We start from the raw sequence: 19,498 nt of genomic DNA, 5'->3' as shown, positions 1-19,498 counted from the left end.
CGTAAAAAGTAGAGATGCTGCTGGGCTTTCTTTGCTATGGAGCTGGTATTGAGGGACCATGTGAGATTCTCCGTCAGGTGAACACCAAGAAATTTGGTGCTGTTTACGATCTCTACCGAGGAGCCGTAGATGTTCAGCGGGGAATGGTCGCTCCGTGCCCTCCTGAAGTCAACAACCATTTCTTTTGTTTTGTTCATATTAAGAGACAGGTTATTGGTTCTGCGTTAGCCGCTGCACCTCATCTCTGTAAGCTGACTCATCGTTCTTGCTGATGAGACCCACCATGGTCGTGTCATTGGCGAACTTGATGATATGGTTCGAGCTGTGTGTTACAGCATAGTCGTGGGTCAGCAGAGTGAACAGCAGTGGACTGAGCACGCAACCCTGGGGATCCCCCGTGCTCAGTGTGATGGTGTTGGAGATGTTGCTCCCGATCCGGACTGACTGAGGTCTCCCAGTCAGGAAGTCTAGGATTCAGTTGCAGAGGGAGGTGTTCAGGCCCAGTAGGCTCAGCTTTCCAGTCAGTTTCTGAGGGATGATTGTGTTGAATGCTGAACTGAAGTCTATGAACAGCATCCGAACGTATGTGTCTTTTTTGTCCAGGTGGGTTAGGGCCAGGTGGAGGGTGGTGGCAATGGCGTCATCTGTTGAGCGGTTGGGACAGTACGCAAACTGCAGGGGGTCCAGTGAGGGGGGCAGCAGGGTCTTGATATGCCTCACGACGAAACACCAAAGAACGCTACATGGGTCAATCTTACTCTTGGCCATTGGGTCCTATAATGAGGCAAGCTACAGCCAGGGATGTGGTGACCCGCTCCTGTTAGACTGTTATTAACCTCTGTTTAGCTCTGTTTACCATACCCTGCTATCGCAATACTGCCATTGCCTCATCTGGATGATGTGAATATGCACCCATTACTGTATAATATTACGGTAATTCTTACACTACCATCTTATCAGTGTGAACTTGGAAATCTTGTACAGCTTATTTTTAAGACAACTTTAATTTTTATTCTTCTTCTCTTCTAATATTTGTATATCTATGCACCTGCAATGCTACCGTGACACTAATTTCCTTTGGGATCAATAAAGTATCTATTTAACTTCTGTATGAAAGCTCTGGCCCACTTTTAAAACTTTTCCCTCTCACCTTAAATTCCCCTGTCTTGGGAAAAGGACTGTGAACATTCACCTTATCTCCAGCAACGGTGGTGGAGGCGGATACGATAGGGTCTTTTAAGAGGCTTTTGGATAGGTACATGGAGCTTAGTAAAATAGAGGGCTATAGGTAAGCCTAGTAATTTCTAAGGTAGGGACATGTTCAGCACAACTTTGTGGGCCGAAGGGCCTATATTGTGCTGTAGGTTTTCTGTGTTTTCTATTCAGCCCCTCCTTAGGCCATCCAGTCCCAGTAACATCCCCTTAAATCTTTCCTGCACACTTTCCACCGTAATAATATCCTCCCTTTAGCTGGGCGACCGGAACTGGACAAAGTGCTCCAATTGTGGTCTCACTGACAACTTGGACTGTTTCAGTGTGACGTCACAGAATCCGTATTTAATGCCGTAACCAATGAAGGCAACACTGCCCCGTCTGCCTGTGTTGCCACTTTCAGAGAACAATATAATTACACCTCTACAACACTCTGCAGAGCCCTACCCTTTACTGTGTTAGTCCTGCCTGGTTTAACTGATCAACATGGTTGTGTTGGATTGGACCTCAGGGTATGGACATTTAAAAAAAAAACTATCTTTACTTATTTTCTTCAGAAGAGTATACGGGCCTATGATACTTTGTGATTGCTCAATTGTCCCGTTTGCCTGAATCCAATATTGCTATGCTTGGGTGAATATACAGTACTGTGCAAAAGTCTTGGGAACATATATATAGCTAGGGTGCCTAAGACTTTTCCAGAGTGCTGTATATTGGTTAAATTAGGAAGGTGGTTGGGAAACAGAAATAAGAGTTCTGAGCTGTGGATCAACTCAGTGGTATTAAGCATTATTTGGTAACTGGAAAGACATAATATACAGTATGGAGCAAGTTACATGCTTCTCCACCATCTGATTCCTGCCTGACTGCTAGATATACCACGGTAGGGAGTGGTTAGCGTGATGCTTTATAACACCAGCGATCGGAAGCACGGGGCTCAATTCCTGCCACTGTCAGTGTCGGCATGAATTTCCTCCAGTTTCTTCCTACATTCCAAAGACGTACGGGTTAGGGTTAGTAAGTTGTGGGCATGCGATGTTCTCTTCTTGAGGGTGGTACAAGAGCCTCTGGTCAGGCCACCAGGCTCAGGAAGAGTTACTACCCTTCAACAATCAAACTCCTAAACCAGCATGGATAACATCACTCAGCTCTTATTCCACAACAGATGGACTCGCTTTCAAGGACTCTACAACTCATGCCCTCAATACCATTTATTTATTATTGTTTGTCTTTTGTACATTGGTTGTTTGCCTGTCCTTGTGTGCAGTTTTTCATTGATTCTGTTGTCTTCCTTTGCATCCACTGTGAACGCACACAGGACAACAAATCCCAGGGTAGTGTACAGTGATATGGCAAACTTTGACAATAAGTTTCCTTTGAACTTTGAACGTTGGTGCAGGAAGCATGGCGACAGTTTCAGGTTGCCTTCAGTACATCCTCCAACTGTGCAGGTTGTTGAAGTAAAATGATGCATTTCACTGTATGCTTCAATCTCACGAAGTGCATGCGACAAATAAAGCTGATTTTTAATCTATCCTTGAACGCAGCAGAATGGGAATAATGGCTACTTGACCAATGCCTATTCTTTGCCACTCTAATCACAATGAAAAAGAATGAGCAGATTCTTCTTCACGGAGTTTGCACGGCATCCTCCTCCCACAGCAAGTCCAATTAACCCAGTGAACCTCCTGCCCAAGGCAGTCGACTAAGCTTGTTGTTCGGGCCAGGAGCAACGAGGAATAAAGCTCGCGTTAAAAAGGCCTGAAGTCTTTGAGGGTTACAGGAGCAGCAGATTGGAGCTTTTAAAAAGATCCCCAGGCAATAATCAAACAAATCAAACCACAGAATGGGGAACAGGGTCAAAGGGATAGGTTCTTAAGTGCGAATTAAGATGGGAGAGTGAGGTTTTCAGAAGGAATTCCAGTATTTAGTGCCTTGGCAGCTAAAGGGCCAACCAACCGAGTACTGAAATGAGCCTGCATTGTGGTGCTGGTGTGAGTGAGATTACCAAGAAAGAATTTGTTTTCTGACCAACTGTGCTGTTTCTCTTTTGCAGGGTGGATGATTCATACTGCCTCTCAGCCTTGCGGTCACCTTTCTACCCGATTGCAACCCCAGGCACTCTGCCACCTCTTCACCCCTCCGCCATGAATCTACACCTGCCTGGAATGAGGTTTCCCACAGAGCTGTCTCATTCCTCACTGTCTGCCCTGCAGCCAGAGCACTTGTCAGAGAGGTAAATCTGCACCTGTTCTCCACCTACCGCAAACACACACATACACACACACACACACACACACACACACACACACACACACACACACACACACACACACACACACACACACACACACACACACACTCACTCACACTCACACACTCTCTCACACACACACACACACACACACACTCTCTCTCTCTCACACACACACACATACACACACACACACACTCACACACACACACACTCTCTCTCTCTCTCTCACACACACACACACACACACACACACACACTCACTCACACACTCTCTCTCACACACACACGCACACACACACACACACACTGCAATGAACAGGAATTGAGACACATTGTTAAAAGGCTGGCACATTTGTTGAGAGATGAAGTGAAAGGCTGCAGATGCTGGAAATGATAAGGAGCAGCCGATGTAGCTGAAAATATGCAGGAAGTGATCAAGTATCTATGAAGGAGAGAGATTAATCCAGGAATAAACTAAAAGGCATCATCCTTTTAATGGAAGGCTGAAAGCGCATGGGATTTGCTGGTGATGACTTAAAGGGTTTTTAAAAAATTTCATAAGAATAAACTTACGCCTTCAAATTACTAGGTGGGATTGAACCTCTGCAGCAATTTATGCATCCCTATGCCTTATGTCCTCCAAGAGCACCACAGCCTTGTAGGGTTTGGAGGCTTGAGTGCCTCAATGACCCGGAGAATTATGCTGGCTGGAGTCAGGGTTTTATGCTTTAGCTCTTGGTAGGGTCACCCATGCCAAATAGGTCAAAGGGTAGAGGCCAGACTAAGAGTGGCCCATCAGTCCTCCAGGTTCGGGGGGGGGGGGGGGGGGTTCAGCTCAGGTCTACAACCCTGACGGGTAAAACAGAACTGTTACGGAAACAGCAATGAAGAATCCTTCTACATCTGAGTGTGACGGTATTCCTGAGTCTCCCACCTGAAACTTGCGTGACTGACAGTAGTGAAAACCGAGAGGAAGCTACTGACATGATGAAGGAAGCCCTGAACATTGCCGGAGATGGAGGACAGTTCATTGCTGCCTAAATACCAGCAGTGTAATGGGCAGCAAGTAGCAAGTGTGCCAAATGTGCCTGGCGCTCGGTCAATGCAGCACCTTATAGTGGCAGGTACAGTATAGAAGTTCACAGTAAGAGAGCCCATTTCCCCTATCATATCCATGTAAACCTTAAAACCTACTAAAGCTTAATAAATAAAGTGATGCAGCATAATGCTACAATGTTCTTCCTATATGTGGTTGCAGCTCTCTGATAGCTGTGGCAAGCACAGCATGCAACTATACTACTGTGCTGTTTATATTGTTATTTGAGTAGGGTAAAAAAAATGGGCAGCCTGCAATTGACGGGCTGAAGGGCTGCTTTTTTTTTAGTTCTGCACATCTCCAAGACAGGGAATTCATGAGGGAAAAATGCAGGTTTGCTCTTTCAGCCAACTTTGAATCGATGGACTGATCTGCATCTTTTTCTGTCAAAGGAAATGTGTGATAGTTGCTGGCGTTGGGCAGAAGATCTGCCCCATCAGCTTGAAGACATGAGACTGCAGGGACTGGGATCCGGAGCAACGAGTAATCTTCTGGAGGAACTCTGAGGGTCGAGTAGCATCTGTGGAAAGGAAAGGAATTGTGGATGTTTCAGATCAAAACCATCCTGTTGCTGAATTTTGACCTGAAACATGACAATTCCTTTTCTCCCTCAGATACTGTTCCTCCAGCAGATTGCTTGTTGTGCCATTAACTTTCAAGAAAAGTGATTTTCTTGCTTTCCTATTCAGTAGAACCGAGTTACACTGATTGCTTTGTTACAGAAGAAGAGGGTGTTTTGTATCTGCATTTGATTTGACCAGTTTCAATAAATAATAACAAGATTTCTAATGTTTGCTTTGTTTTTTCCCTCCTTCATCTCTTCCTACCCCCCCCCCCCCCCCACCCCAATCTGCAGGCTGCAGATAAGTGAAGAAATCCGCCGGGAGAGGGAGCGGGAACGGGAGCGGGAGAAAGAGCGGGAGCGCGAGGCCGAGCGGGAGAAGGAGAGAGAGAAGGAGCTCGAAAGGGAGAAGGAGAAGGAGCGGGAGAGGGAGCGTGAGCGGGAGATGGAGCGAGACAGGGAAAGGAGCAGGGAGAAGGAAATGAGCGCAGCTAAAGCGATGGAGAATCATTACCTGCAGGTGCCTGAACTGCACAGTCTGCGAAACCAACAGATAGACGACAGGGTTAGGGCTACAGAGCGGCTGACGCCAAACCGGACAGGTAACAAACTCAACCTGTTATAGAGATGTGATACCTCAATTTGTATTCAGGCTGTAAGAAAGGTCAATTAAAGCTCACCCAATCTCAGACCGAGGCCTTTAAGCACAAAGGACATTGGTCTTAATTTTTACCCCAAAGTTATAGAGCTTGGAACACTACAGCACAATACAGGCGTTTTACCCCATGATGTTGTGCTGACCTTTTAACCTACACAAAAATCAATCCAAACTTCCCATCGCATATAGCCCTCTATTTTCCTTTCATCCATGCCTATCTAAGAGTTTCTTAAATCTTCCTAAAGTATCTGCCACTACCAAACCTCTGACAGTGTGTTCCACACACCCACCACTCTATGTAAAAAAAAAACTATCTCTAAATCTTCTATACTTTTCTTCAATCGTCTTAAAATTATGCTCCCTTGAATTAGCCATTTCAGCCCTGGGAAAAAGTCTCTGGCTGTCCACTCTATTTAAGCCTCTTATCATCTTATACACCTCTATGTTTGTGATTTTCAGTTTCTTGAATTAGCTTGAAGACCATCGTCCCAGTTGGCCACTCGTGGGATTCCCACTTAGTGCCCCCCAATCACAGACTGAGAACCGTAGCTGGACGGCTGTACAGTGACTCCCAAACGAAAGCCGCAGGAGAGTCAAAATCAGGAGTATCCCTGTACAAAAGGGCGTTCTGCCCACATGGTTTTGCCTGTGCACCAGCAGGCCTGCTTGGGACATGACAATAGGAAAGTATTAATTAATGACTGGGAAGACCTAATTGAGAAGATCATCGGACTGGGAACTTTGACCAAATATATGCCCTGAGCATATCAAGGAAAGTAGCTCCTGAGTGCTTTGGTTAAAGGGGAAGCTTGTCCTTGTTCTTCACAAACTCAGAGGCCAGAGGATAGTTTTTGCTGTTGGTGTTTATTGCTTGTTGTGTTCTGTGTTGTTCTGCTGAGCATTATGGGAATGCTATGTCAGTGCCAGAATGCGTGGTGATCCCTGCAGGCTGTTCCCAGCGCACCGTTGATTGCGTTGATTGTTAATGCAAACGACTCATTTCACTATACGTCTTGATGTACAAGTGATAAATAAATTTGAATCTGGAATCTTCAATACAGGAACAGTAGCAGTGGCCTGTCAAACTTCACCATTCAGTCTGGAGCTTTGGTGTGCACATACCCTTACGTTCGTCACCTCTAGTCACACTGTGGCTCGGTGAGCGTGTCTCGCTCCCATGGATCAGATGTTTATGGGCTCCTTACACTCAGTTCAGCACGAGCATCCATTCCAATGCAGTGTGCTGCCCTGCCATGTTGTCGTTCCGATGATACATGAACCAAGGCTCTGTATGTGCACTCAAGTGGGAATAAAAGACCCCACCGCTTCAGCTGGAGAACAGAACAGAATGGAATACTTGTAATCATAGCTGACGTCCATCCCTCCCTCGACATTGTCACCCACAGGTCAGGGCAGTATCGCAATGCAGCCTGAGAGTTTTTAAATCGAGTTACAACATGATAACACTTGAGTTGGCTGAACAAGTTATAAAGTTGTAAACGATACAATCAAAGTGCAAGTGGCGTTTCTAAATCAAGAACAGGTCAATCTGCAGGTGCTGGAATCTGAGGCTGGGAGATTCCAGCCAGTCAAGCCACAGCTACAGAAAGTCAATGTTTCAGGTTGAAGCCCTTCTTTTAGGATGGGGGGTTTGTATTAAAACTCTGGAAAGGATTAACTCTGGTTCCTTCAAACTAATCTAAGCTCTCACCAACACGAGAAAATCTGCAGATGCTGGGAATCCAAAGCAGCACACACACAATGCTGGAGGAACTCAGCAGGCCGGGCAGCGTCCACGGAAACGAGGAAACAGTCGACAATTCAGGCAAAGTGAAAAGGGTCTCGGCCCTAAACGTCGACTATTTACTCTTTACCATGGACGCTGAATAGCATTTTGTGTGTGTTGCTTCTGTCTCACCATCACCTCCTCCTTAAACTCCAGATGAAGCTTCTTCAATCTGAACCACTGACTGCTTTCTTCTACCACAGATGCTGAGTTTATCCAGCATTCTTCTTTATGTTTCACTTCGGAAGCACCAGATTGGCTGGGAGCGGGCCGCGACATCATGAAAGGTGCGAGCAAGCCTTTCCTTTGACTGGCAGACAATGCTGAAGAGCAGTAGCAGGCAAAGTGTTTGACCTAAAAGAGCAAAGGATACCCCCTAGTGTTTGATATGTTTCAGCTTCAATCAAGATTGAGTCTGGCTGCTAACTTTCTGTCTGTGTAATGCAATTAGCCATGGCTGAAGCTACAGCTGTGCCCGAGTCTCAGAGCCTGCCGGCTCAGCCGCTCCAGTGTGTAGCAGCGGGGGCTGACATTTTGCAAAGGTCAGCAGGGTAGTGTACACAAACACACTTTGTTATCATAGCAGTATTCTTGTCTCTGCACAAAGTCTTTATTATTTAGTGACTGGTTTGGCAGAAATTGTATGATCCGGTGTGGGGTGAGGACATTATTCCAGTGTGATCCAGTACACTGCGAGCAAACATGGAGTATCTGTGCCGACGAATGCAAATTCGTGAGTCCACTGCTTGCGGCTGCAACTCAGTGTTGATCTAGGTCAGTGATCTGAACCTCTGGACTACTCATCCAACAACATTACCACTACCCTAACAAGTACAATCAGTACTCTGCGTAATACGACTCGAACAACACTTCAGAAACTCAACACAGTACAAGGGAGCGTGCTTGATTGGCACCAACCTTCATCCTCTCCCTCCACCATTTCCCTACAGTATGCTTCAGCTGCGAAATGCAGCCAGTCACCAGAGCTCCTTGGAAACACAGCCCAAACCTGTGACTCCGATCACCTGTTATTGATTTATTTATTTTTGTATTTGCACACTTTCTCTCCTTTTGCACCCTGATTGTTTGTCAGTCTTTGTGGCTTTCGTCATTTTTCATTGATAATATTTCTTTCTTCTACTGTGAATGCCTACAAGGAAATGAATTTCGAGGTAGAAAATGGAGACATGTACGTAATTCGATAATTTACTTTGAACATTGAATGTAGGAGGATGGGAGTAACAAGCACAGGGGAATGTTCCCACTAGTACAGGGGTTCCCAGCCTGGGGTGTGCGGACTCCTCAGTTAACGGTAGGTGTCCACGACAGAAAGAAGATTGGGAACCCCTGCACAGGTAGCTCCCCCTCAAAATTACGCGCCATCCTGACTTGGAAATACATCACCATTCCTTCAATATCGCCCCCTCAAAATCCTGTGATTCTCCACCCAGCAGTGCTGTGGTATGACCTGTACCGTGTGCACAGTTGTGGTTCACTGTGGTTTTTCTCTGCCGCCTTCTCTGAAGCAGGCAGGGACACCTAGTGGAATTGGCATGTGGCATGAGGCTCAATCAGTTTGGAGCTGCTTCCTCACATTTCCTGCAAGCCAGGTTCAATCCTGACTTTGGGTGTTGTCTCAGCAGAGTTTGCACACTCCCTTATAAACGTAAAACACTACCGCACAGCACAGGCCCTTCGGCCCACAATGTTGTGCAGACATTATAATCTAGGATCAGTCTAACCCTTCCCTCCTACATAGCCGTCCATTTTTCTATCATCCATGTGCCTGTCAAAGAATTTCTTATCCCTAATCTTATCCCTTGACCCCACTCTACCACCACCTCTGGCAAGATATTCCACACACTCACCATTCTCTGTGTAAGATACTTACATCTGACAACCACACCCCCTTCGCTTTCCTCAGATCTCCTTATAATTATGCCATCTTGTGTTAGCATACCGCTCAGGCATCGGAGTATGGCGTTCAATTCTAGCACCACGCGTAAGGAGTTTGTACATTCTCCACGTGACTGCACGGGTTTCCTCCGGGTGCTCCAGTTTCCTCCCACAGTCCAGAAATACACCAGTTAGAAGGTAAATTGGTCATTGTAAGTTGTCCTGTGATTAAGCTAGGGTCGAATAGGTGGGTTGCTGGGTGGTGAGGCTGCTTGAGCTGGAAAGGCCTGCTCTGCACTGTATCCCTAAATGAAATACTGGTTTCTGCAAAGTTTTCCAGTTTCCTCCTGCATCACATAAAGCTGTTCCTTGGTAGCCTTATATACCAATGTAAGCTGAATCTGGGGTGTGGGTGAGTGGGAGAATCTGGGGTAAGTTGATGGGTATATGGAGAAAATAAATTGGGATGACAGTGCAAACCCATGGGCGAAAGGCCCTCTTTCTACGCTCTGTAACTCTATGCCTTACAGTATTTATTCCTCAGCTGATCGAGAGGAGTGCCCAGATTTAATATATGTAGTGGAGTACCTTCTTGTTTCTCACTATTTGTCAAATGCCCAGTCAGATGTGGGTGGTATGGTAGCATAGCAGTTAGTGTGGTCCTTTCGCAGTGCCGGCGACTGGGGATCAGTTCTGTTGCTGCCTGGAGGGAGCTTGTCTGCTCTCTCTGGTTTCTTCCCACATTCCAGAAGCACACATGGGTGTAACTGGGAGGCACTGGTTCATTTAGGTCAGAGTCCCTGTTACTGTGCTGTATCTCTAAATTAAAAAATTAACACGAGAACCTTCATATCGGACTGGTTTTATCCAAGTTATTTACAAGCAAAGGGACTTTATTTGGTTCTCCGCAGCTGGTGACCAGTGACTCCTCCAGAGATTGAGATGGAACAACACTAGACTGAACCTTCAAAGCTGTGTGGGGATTCATATCCAATTCCCTATTTCCTTCAGCCATTATGCAGCAGATTCCCTATCATTACTGTTGGATTTTCAGCACACATGTGGTGCAGAGAGGAGATAATAAAAATCCCTCTTCGTTTGCAGATAAGCCCAAGGAATATGCACTGACGGGGTCCAAGGCGATCCACCCAAGCCTGCACCAGTCCCCCATCTCCCACCACTCCGTGCCCACCCTGATCTCCAACTCCAGCGGCTTCATCCCGCCGGGAAGCAGCTCGGCAATGCTGCTGCAGAGGAACAACGAGGAGGAGAAGTGGATGGCGAAGCAGCGGCAGTTGCGGCAGGAGAAGGAAGACCGGCAGTACCAGGTCTCGGAGTTCCGGCAGCAGGTTCTCGAGCAGCACCTCGACATCGGGCGATCCGGCTCCCAGAGCGAGGTGGAGCACAGGGACGTCATTAGGTAAGGCGGAGGGGCCAGTGAGCCTGTAAAGGTTGGTGGGTTGGGGAGGGGATCCAATGGTTGGGTTTGTCACTGGGGTGATGGTTTTGGATTATTATTGTTACACGTACCAAGACAGAATGAAGAGCTTGCGTTGCCTAATGTTTTTTGCAGATCAGATCATTACACAGTGCACAGTAAATCAATAACTATGCAGAGTAAAGTTGAAAAGCTACGAAGGAATTGCAGTGCAGGCAAACAAAGTGCAAGATCATAATGAGACAGATTGTGAGGCCAAGGTTCTATCTTATCGTACAAAAGGTCCGTTCAGGAATCCGATAACAGCACAGTAGAAGCTGTACATGCTTTCAGGCTTTTGTATCTTCTGCCTAATGGGAGCGAGGAGAAGAGAGAATTTTCAGGGTGGGTGGGGTCTTGGATTATGCTGGCTGCTTTACTGAGGTAGCAAGAAGTAGAGACAGAGTCCTGATGAAGGGTCTCAGCTCAAAACGTCAACTGTTTATTCTCCTCCATAGAAGCTGCCTGGCTTGCTGAGTTTTTCCTGCATTTTGTGTGTGTTGCCACGGGGGGAAGGCCGTTTGTTGTGATGTGTTGAGCTGTGTGCACAACTCCCTGCAGCTTCTGGCTGTCACATGCAGAGCAGTTGCCTTACCAAGCCATGACACGTCTGTATAGAATGCTTTCTGTGGTGTGTCAGTAAGGGTCAACAGTGACATGTCAAATTTCTTTAGCCTCCGGAGAAAGTAGAAGTGTTAGGGAGCTTTCTTGGCTGTGCTCCAAGTCCTCGGATCCAGACAAACTACTGGTGATGTTCACTCCGAGGAGTGCAAGTTCTGAACCTCAACATCATTGATGTAGGAGATGTTGATGTTGGAGCAACTTGAAGAACAGTAAATGATGGAGGGGTTTGAACCAGGTTCAGGCCACACACTGGGGTTGGTGAGCTTCCTCCCAAATCACCCATCGCGTCGGGAAGAATCCAAAGTCTGAGTTGAATTATGTTGTACCAGGTCCTCCCCAGGTTATTACAGGGTTCCGTATTACAGGACGAACTGTCCATAAACCAGAAAGTAGAACATAGAATGGTATAGCACAGGAACAGGCCACTCAGCCCACAAAGTTGTGTCAAACCAAGTATGTAGTAATCAAATGGCCAACGTAGCTAATCCCTTCTGCCTGCACTATGTCCATATCATTCCATTTTCTCACATACTTGTGCCGACCTGAACGTCTCTTAGAAGCCCTTGATGTATCTGCCTCTACCACCACCCCATGCGGCTCAATCCAGACACCCAGCAGTCTCGCATCTCCTTTGAAATTACCCCCCACCCCCACCTTAAATGCAGCCAGAGTTCCCAGGTGATAGAAGATGCCTGCAGCGCTGCAGCAGCCAAGAAATCCACCCCAGGGATCTTCCAAGTACTTGTTCATATATCCAGGCTCTTCATAAATCAGGTGCATGTAACCTATATGCTCCCGCCACTCATTTCTAACAAGAGCAGGAATGGGCCTGCCCTTCCTTACACGAGGTAGAAATCCCAAGGGGATGAAATTTCTCGCAGCTGAGCTTAAATTTAGCATGCTTCCACTGAATTGATCCACACGAACTTTAACTTAATTTTATTAATACGAATAGGTCAACCAACGAACTTGAACGGCAGTCATGGGATTTTTTTTCCTGAATAAGGAATCGAAGCTTCGGAGAAATATTGTGCCCAAGTTAAGTGGATTCCCTGGTGACCACAGAAACTTGGTGTGTAACGGGTAGTGATTCAGTCACCTTTTGCATTGTGGGAGTGTTTCGTAGCATTGGAACACGGAGATTGTTGAAGAAGAGTCCTCCCACTTCCATCAACATCGAATTAGAATCTAGGCAATCTGTTAACTGTGGTTTGCGATTCAATTTAAACAAACTAAATTAGTTTGAATAAGAGTAAGGCAGCCGTTTTCAGAAACATATAAGAATAGCAAAATAGAATCCTCCAGGGCTTTCAGCTTAATGAAATTTTAGTAAGGTCAGTCACAGCTAAAGGCTGGAATAGGTCACAAGGGAAGTGTGCTCCTAGCAGTTCATGTCTTGTGTTTCAGTAGCCACGAGTTAAGAGCACATAAAATGCTTTTTATCAGCGTATCCCCCAGGGAGTAGGTAGAGTCACAGATCTTGTTTCACTTGCAGCACTCCAAGCTAACCATGCTCATCTCCCTTTGAAATCAGCTCTTAAGATGTCTGTTGTATCCATCCATCTTTTATGAACTGAGGATGTTTTCACCCTGTTTTTATTTTGATTTCTCACATGAATGGTAGTGGCAGTAGACAGAGAGCTGCTGATGAAGCAGGTCCTGTGGCTCTCAGCCAATTAACCCTTCCCCGCATCGTCTGAATCGAAAGACCTTGACCCCATCAGTATTTCACGTTAAGTACACATTTGGCAGACTGGATTGAGAAAAGGCAGTGAGCCTGTTGTCCAGACTGTGGCATGTTATACTCAACATCTGGAGGGAGAATGGTATATGTTAGGCTATGATTACACATATCAGCCTATTAGATATTTCAATGTTACTGAATTAATAAATCTGCCAGTTAAAGAGTGATGCAATTGAGGCACATCTGTATTTTGCTCTCCATTTAAAGCAGGGATAATTCAAGCAACAATGCACACAGGTAAATTGTCCCCCACACCAGGAACAAAGATTCAGTCTGCATCCAGATGCATCTTAACCACAGCTGAAAGAGAAAGACAAGACGTGCTGAAAATACACCGCAGGTCCAGTGGCATCTGTAGAGAGAGATGTAGAGTTAATGTTTAAGGTCGATCAGGCTGATGACTTATCAGCCTAGAACATTGTCTCTTTCCCTCTCCACAGACACTGCCCGGCCTGCTGTGTATTTCCTGCTTTTCGGTACTTCTGCTGGAATTTTATAGTATCTGAGATGCTAAAGGAATATTTATAAGAGGAGTCCAGAAATGAAGATTCCTGGAAAGCCAGCCAGAAGCACGACTGCCTAACCAGAAGCTCTTGGTTTCTGTGAATCGAGTCTCACTGAGGATTAGAAGCTTCTTTTCTCTAGGCAAGCAATTTTCTGTCATCTGCACCCCTTGGAAACAGATTCAATAGTAGCTTGCCAAAGAATATTTTATAAACATTTGAATAGGAAATATTTTCAAAATTAAGAGGAAATGCGGGTCAATGAAACATAAAGAATGTAAGAAATAAGCAGGAGTAGGCCATTAAGCCCTTTGTGCTTGTCCTAAGCTATTTTACCTCAGAACCACTTTCCTGCACTCAACTGTTATCCCTCAGTTCCTTTAGTATATAGTAATCCACTGATTTCTAATTTAATATACCCAGGGACTAAGCCTCCACAGTGCTTTTGTATAAGGAGCTCCAAAGATACACTACCCAATAGGAGGAGAAATTTTTTTCTCATCTCTTCCCTTAATGGCCAGCAGCTTATTTTGAGACTGTGGCCCCTAGTTTCAGATACTTCAACCAAAGGAAGCACCGTCCTTACGTCTACTTCATCAGGACCCAAAAGAATGTGTTACTTTTCAGTGAGGTCACCTCCCATTCTTCTAAACTCAAGACCTTTCAAGCCTAGTGTGCTTAATCAGTGGAAGCTAATTGGTAGGTCCTTCGAAGTGCTGTACAAGGTACGGAATAGTCTTCTGTCTGACTGATTCTGAAAGCAACTAGCTTTGCTCAGAGGTCTGCAGTAACAATAAAAGCCTCCGGTTTGTAGCTGGGACATTTTATTCAGGAGCACTCAGAGAAAGAACATAAAGGGCAGCATGGTAGTGTAGAGGTTTGCGCATCGCTTTACAGTGACAGTTTTCACATATTTCACTTACTGATTCCGGCTGCTGCCGGTGAGGATTTTGCACGTTCTCCCTATGGCCACGTGGGTTTCCTCCGGGTCCTCCCACATTCCAAAGCCCTCGCGGTGAGGGTGAGTGAGTTTTGGGTGTGCAATGTTGGCGCTGGAAGCACGGCAACACTTGCGGGCTGCCTCCAGCACAATCCTCACATTTGATTTGACGCAAATTACACATTTTACTCTGTTTTGATATTTCGATATACATCAGACAAATACCAATCTTGATGCTTAGTTAAGAGACGATGTGTGCTTTGTCTCTGAGGCATGGGGAAGAAGCAACTGACTTTTCTTAAAAAAGGCACTTAAATCTCATTCCTCTTATTCAATTAGAAGGATGTTTAGGAAGTAATTCCAAGGCAGCAGCTGATCTGTATTGTTATGGCAGATGCCTCATTTTCTCTGGGTTGGTACCATGATAAAGGTGGCAAGGAACCTTACAGGTTCTTGATACGCCGCTCTCTACTGGAGAGGTGATTTCAGAATATTGGCAGACAGACCACATCCTGGCATTGGTATTGCTTTATTATTGTGGCATGCTCTGAGATACAGAGTTTGTTTGCATCTCACTCAGGCAGATCATTCCGTTTAGAGGAATTCCATAAGACGGAGGCAAGGTAGTTGTTGCCACTGGTAGGTGAGAACAGAACTAGTGGACATAGCCTCAAGGCTTGGGGGAGTAAGTTTAGGATAGAGATGAGGAGGAACTGCTTTTCCCAAAGCATGGTGAATCTGGGGAATTTTCTGTCCAATGAAGCAGTGGAGGCTACCTTGGGAGATATATTTAAGACAAAGTTGGATAGATTTTTGCATAGTAGCGGAATTAAGGGTTATGGGGAAAAGGCAGGTAGGTGGAGGTCAGCCTTGATCTTACTGATTGGCGGAGCAGGCTCGACGGGATGGATGACCTACTCCTGCTCCTGTTTCTCACGTTCTTATAAGTACATTAAGTTGGTAAGAAGGAAAACACAATGCAGGATACAATGTTACGGAGAAACCACAGTGCAGTTAGACATACAAAAATGCAGGGGCCATGACGAGGTAGAGTGAGATATCAATAACTCGCGTCCAGTTTATGAGAGGTCCATTCAAGGGTCTGATAACATAGATAGAAGATGGTATGTGCTTCCAGGCTTCTGTATCTACTGCCTGATGGAAAAGGAAGAGGAAAAGATACCCTTGGTTTCTAGGCAGCAGGAAGTGGAGTCATGGGAGGGAGTCTGGCTTTCTGACCTAAGGCTCAGGTACTTTGGTCTCAAAAAAATTAAGTCTTCAGACTTGGGTGGGATTGGACCTCATCTTTGCATATAAGTGAATTAAAATAAAATAAGGCTGATCCCCACAAATATTTGGGACAGTGCAGGGAGCACAGGAGGCATTTCCTACTTTTTAATGTATGGCATCATTTATAGAGCCCAGCTACCCAAGCAAACTCAATATAGGATCGACCCATTTCTATTGGGAGTTGATTCAGGCTTAAGGAGTGTTCACACTGGCTAGGGTTGCGTTGGATGGGGCACGTGCATGCATCTTTGTGTCTGTCATCCACTGACTTTAAAGTTAACAAAGGGCATGGAAAGTTATTAAATTTTTGTGTGATGTTATTGACCCAATAGCATGTTGCAGCCCTGTTCAGAAACTCCTTGGAAACCAAGTGATCCAATCTTTGGGCTTTGCTGGTCATTTGATCTTAGCAGTGCCACAGCTGAAAGAAAGTTTAAAATAAAAACACAACAGGTGCTGAAAAGAAGCTAATAGTGCTGGAAAGACTCGGCAGGTCAGGCAGAATCTGTGGAAAAAGAAACCGTTGATTGAAAGTTTGCCAGTATCTGACGAAGGGTCCCGGTGTTAAACTGGTAACTGTTTCTCTTTCCAGTTGACCTTCTGAAGGCTACCAGCATTTTCTGTTTGCATTAAGCCACAAATGAGTTCTGTTCGACTGGAATGAAACCTCAGCCAGGGTTACATAGAGAAAGGGATTGACCATTCAGCCTGTTTGGCTTTTCCCACCATTCACCTACCTCAAGGCGGCTCTGTTTCGACCTGCCTTTGGTGAATAATTCTGATGAATCCACCCAAAAATTTAGCTCGCCTCCGTGCCCTTCATCGAAATTACTTCCCGACTTCATTCGCAAATGACATAGTGTCAGTTTATTTTCTGCTCTCCTTTTCTGAACCACTTCGCCAGGTGAATCTCTTCCTCCATTTCTTATCAAATCCCTTAATCGTTTTTAGTGTCTCAGCTGGGCAGTCCTTAACCTTCTCGCTGCAGAGGATCCACTTGACGTTCCCCCACGATTTAGCTCTTGAAGCCCTGTAATCGGCCTGCTGCGCTGTTCCCAAGAGCTGCACCATAGCATGGTGCTTTACAGGGCCAGTGACCGCTGATCGGGGTTCGATTCCGCCTGCAGCCTGTAGGACTTTACGTGGGCCTCCTCCAGGTGCTTCGGTTTCCTCCCGCATTCCAAACACAATCGTGTTAGAGTCAGTAAGTTGGCACTGGAAGCGTGATGACACGTGGGCTGTCCCTAGTACAACTCTCACCGATTTGATTTTCACTGTATGTTTCGATGTACATGTGACAGATACAGCTATTCTTTAATGTCTAAGCTAATACACCTCAACTGTGATTCAAGTGCTGAAAATGGAAGTCAGCAATTCTCGACAGGGACCAATCTGAAGCGTCATTACCTGATTTTTGAACCCCAGCCGCCTTGCAATAAAAACTAGCCCCCCCCCCCCCCGTTAGCCTGCAAATCGATACTGCTGTTCATTATCCAGACTCCTCTGCTGGCTTGCACTGGGCTTCGAATGCTCGGTCTGCAAGTGGTGCCCTCTACAGGAGACGTGGCCTCCCATCACCTGTTGTCAAATCCATGCACCAGAAGAGCGGCGGCGGGGGGGGGGAGGAAGGGGGGGAGAGGCAGGTACACGTCGCTGAGTTACTGGAAGACTCCTCTTGCACCTCAAGAGAGATGGGAAACAATTGAACGACAACAGAACTTTGTAGTTGCAACATCAGCAGCACCACTGACTTGATTGTCAAATTAAAGCACTGCACTCTTAGAAAGACTGCCATATTTTCAAATGATCTGTCTCAGTGTCACGACAGTTCCTCTCATAGATAATGCAAAGCCCAGATGATAGTACAGATCCATACTCTAGCTGTGATTACAGTTAAATAGGGTTTTTAACAGTATGTTGGATGACAAATTATATGTAGATAACCACACTGATAATTATATGACACTTTATGGAGAGCAGAGGTCAGCATAATTTGCAAGCCGCTGTATTACAATTACTCTCTCTCTCTCTCTCAATCTATTGACACAACTATGAGCGAGATTGGAAAGGTAATTGTATTCACATCCTGAAGCCACAGGGGTTGCACTGAATAAAATTTCCTGACGCTTGTTTGTTCAGTCCATTGCTGGATGATTAAGCATTGCTCACACAGGCAGCCTCCCTCTCTGATGATTTATTATTGTCAAGTTTTTTTTTTATCTCTCTCGGCTTAGCAGGCTAATCAGGTACGATAGGAGCTGGGATCTGTGAATCTCACTTTATTCTCTGCGTGTGTTTCAAGAGGATGGTTCTGTAATTCAAAGCTTTATAATAACCCTAACGCCCCCAGCTGCTTCTGAGGCATTTAGGTGATTTCTAATTAATATTATAATAATGCCAGCTCCGTGTTCAGGAAGCGCATGATATCCTGCCTCATCTGTCTAATGCCAGCAGATAATTGCATTGTCCTTGACAAAAAAATAGTCTTCTTTGCAAGCTGCCTGCTTAAATGAAATAGTGATGGAAGAATAATGGTGACTAGACACAGATGAGCTGGTGACTTTAATCTCCTTATGGAAAAAGGAAGAAAGCAAGGTGTATAATTGCTGAATGCGTAGAACTGACTTGAAACTTTATAACTGGGATGAGGTCAAAATCTGACCTCTGTTTGTGTGCTAGATGTGCAATGTAGTGACACATACACATTGAACTCTGCTTCTGAAATGTATTTCCACTGACAACAACGCGTTCCAAGTAGAGTTTGACCTTTTACATTGTATGCAATTTCTGCTCTTTTTAACCTCTAATGTTTTCTGGATGATTAATCAGGATGTAGCTACCCAACTAGTATCTCCGGTGATTTAACTAAACTTTGTATTTATTTCATATCATTTCAGCAATTTAATTTTCTCATCTGTTCCTTTTAGTTTTAGTGCACCTTTCCTCTACCTCTCAAATGACTAGGAAATGGCTTCTGCTAAGCACTAGGTGTTGGGTGGCTGTGCATTTTATTCTATTTTTGAAATCTTGCTTCATGGGCATCAGTGGAATTGAGCTTCCCAAAATTGCGAACAACACAAGTGTGCTGTGGCACCGTGCAATTTGTGCAATCAATGGAGGATAGATTCTAACTGTTGCTTGCCTTTGTTCAATCGTTGTAAGTCGTGGTCAAATATCGAGCCAATGGCGTGAGCTGTGGCAATCAATGTCAGCAGACTCAATTCATCCCATCATCCTCTGTACATTCTCATAGAGAGAGTACAGAGGAGATTTACTAGAATGTTACCTGGGTTTCTGCACCTAAGTTACAGGGAAAGGTTGAACAAGTTAGATCTTTATTCTTTGGAGCGTAGAGGGTTGAGGGAGGACTTGATAGAGGTATTTAAAATTATGAGGGGGATAGATAGAGTTGACATGGATAGGCTTTTTCCATTGAGAGTAGGGGAAATTCAA

At 45.3% G+C, this 19,498-nt stretch overlaps 1 protein-coding gene across 2 annotated transcripts in view; it reads left to right on the top strand.

Annotated features, from left to right (window-relative positions):
* The window catches only part of gse1b (Gse1 coiled-coil protein b), a 717,669-nt gene that overhangs the window by 659,806 nt on the left and 38,365 nt on the right, over positions 1 to 19,498 (top strand). For both annotated transcript variants that reach the window (XM_073070370.1, XM_073070369.1), the window contains 3 exons: positions 3,269 to 3,448; positions 5,422 to 5,729; positions 10,572 to 10,887. In XM_073070370.1, coding sequence (XP_072926471.1) covers positions 3,269 to 3,448; positions 5,422 to 5,729; positions 10,572 to 10,887 — 804 coding nt within the window. The remainder of the gene's footprint in view (positions 1 to 3,268; positions 3,449 to 5,421; positions 5,730 to 10,571; positions 10,888 to 19,498) is intronic.

The sequence above is a fragment of the Hemitrygon akajei genome, chromosome 17 (assembly GCF_048418815.1).
Source record: "Hemitrygon akajei chromosome 17, sHemAka1.3, whole genome shotgun sequence".
Taxonomy (NCBI): Eukaryota; Metazoa; Chordata; class Chondrichthyes; order Myliobatiformes; family Dasyatidae; genus Hemitrygon; species Hemitrygon akajei.
The sequence above is the reverse complement of the archived record's forward strand: the minus strand, read 5'-3'. Positions and strand labels throughout refer to the sequence as shown.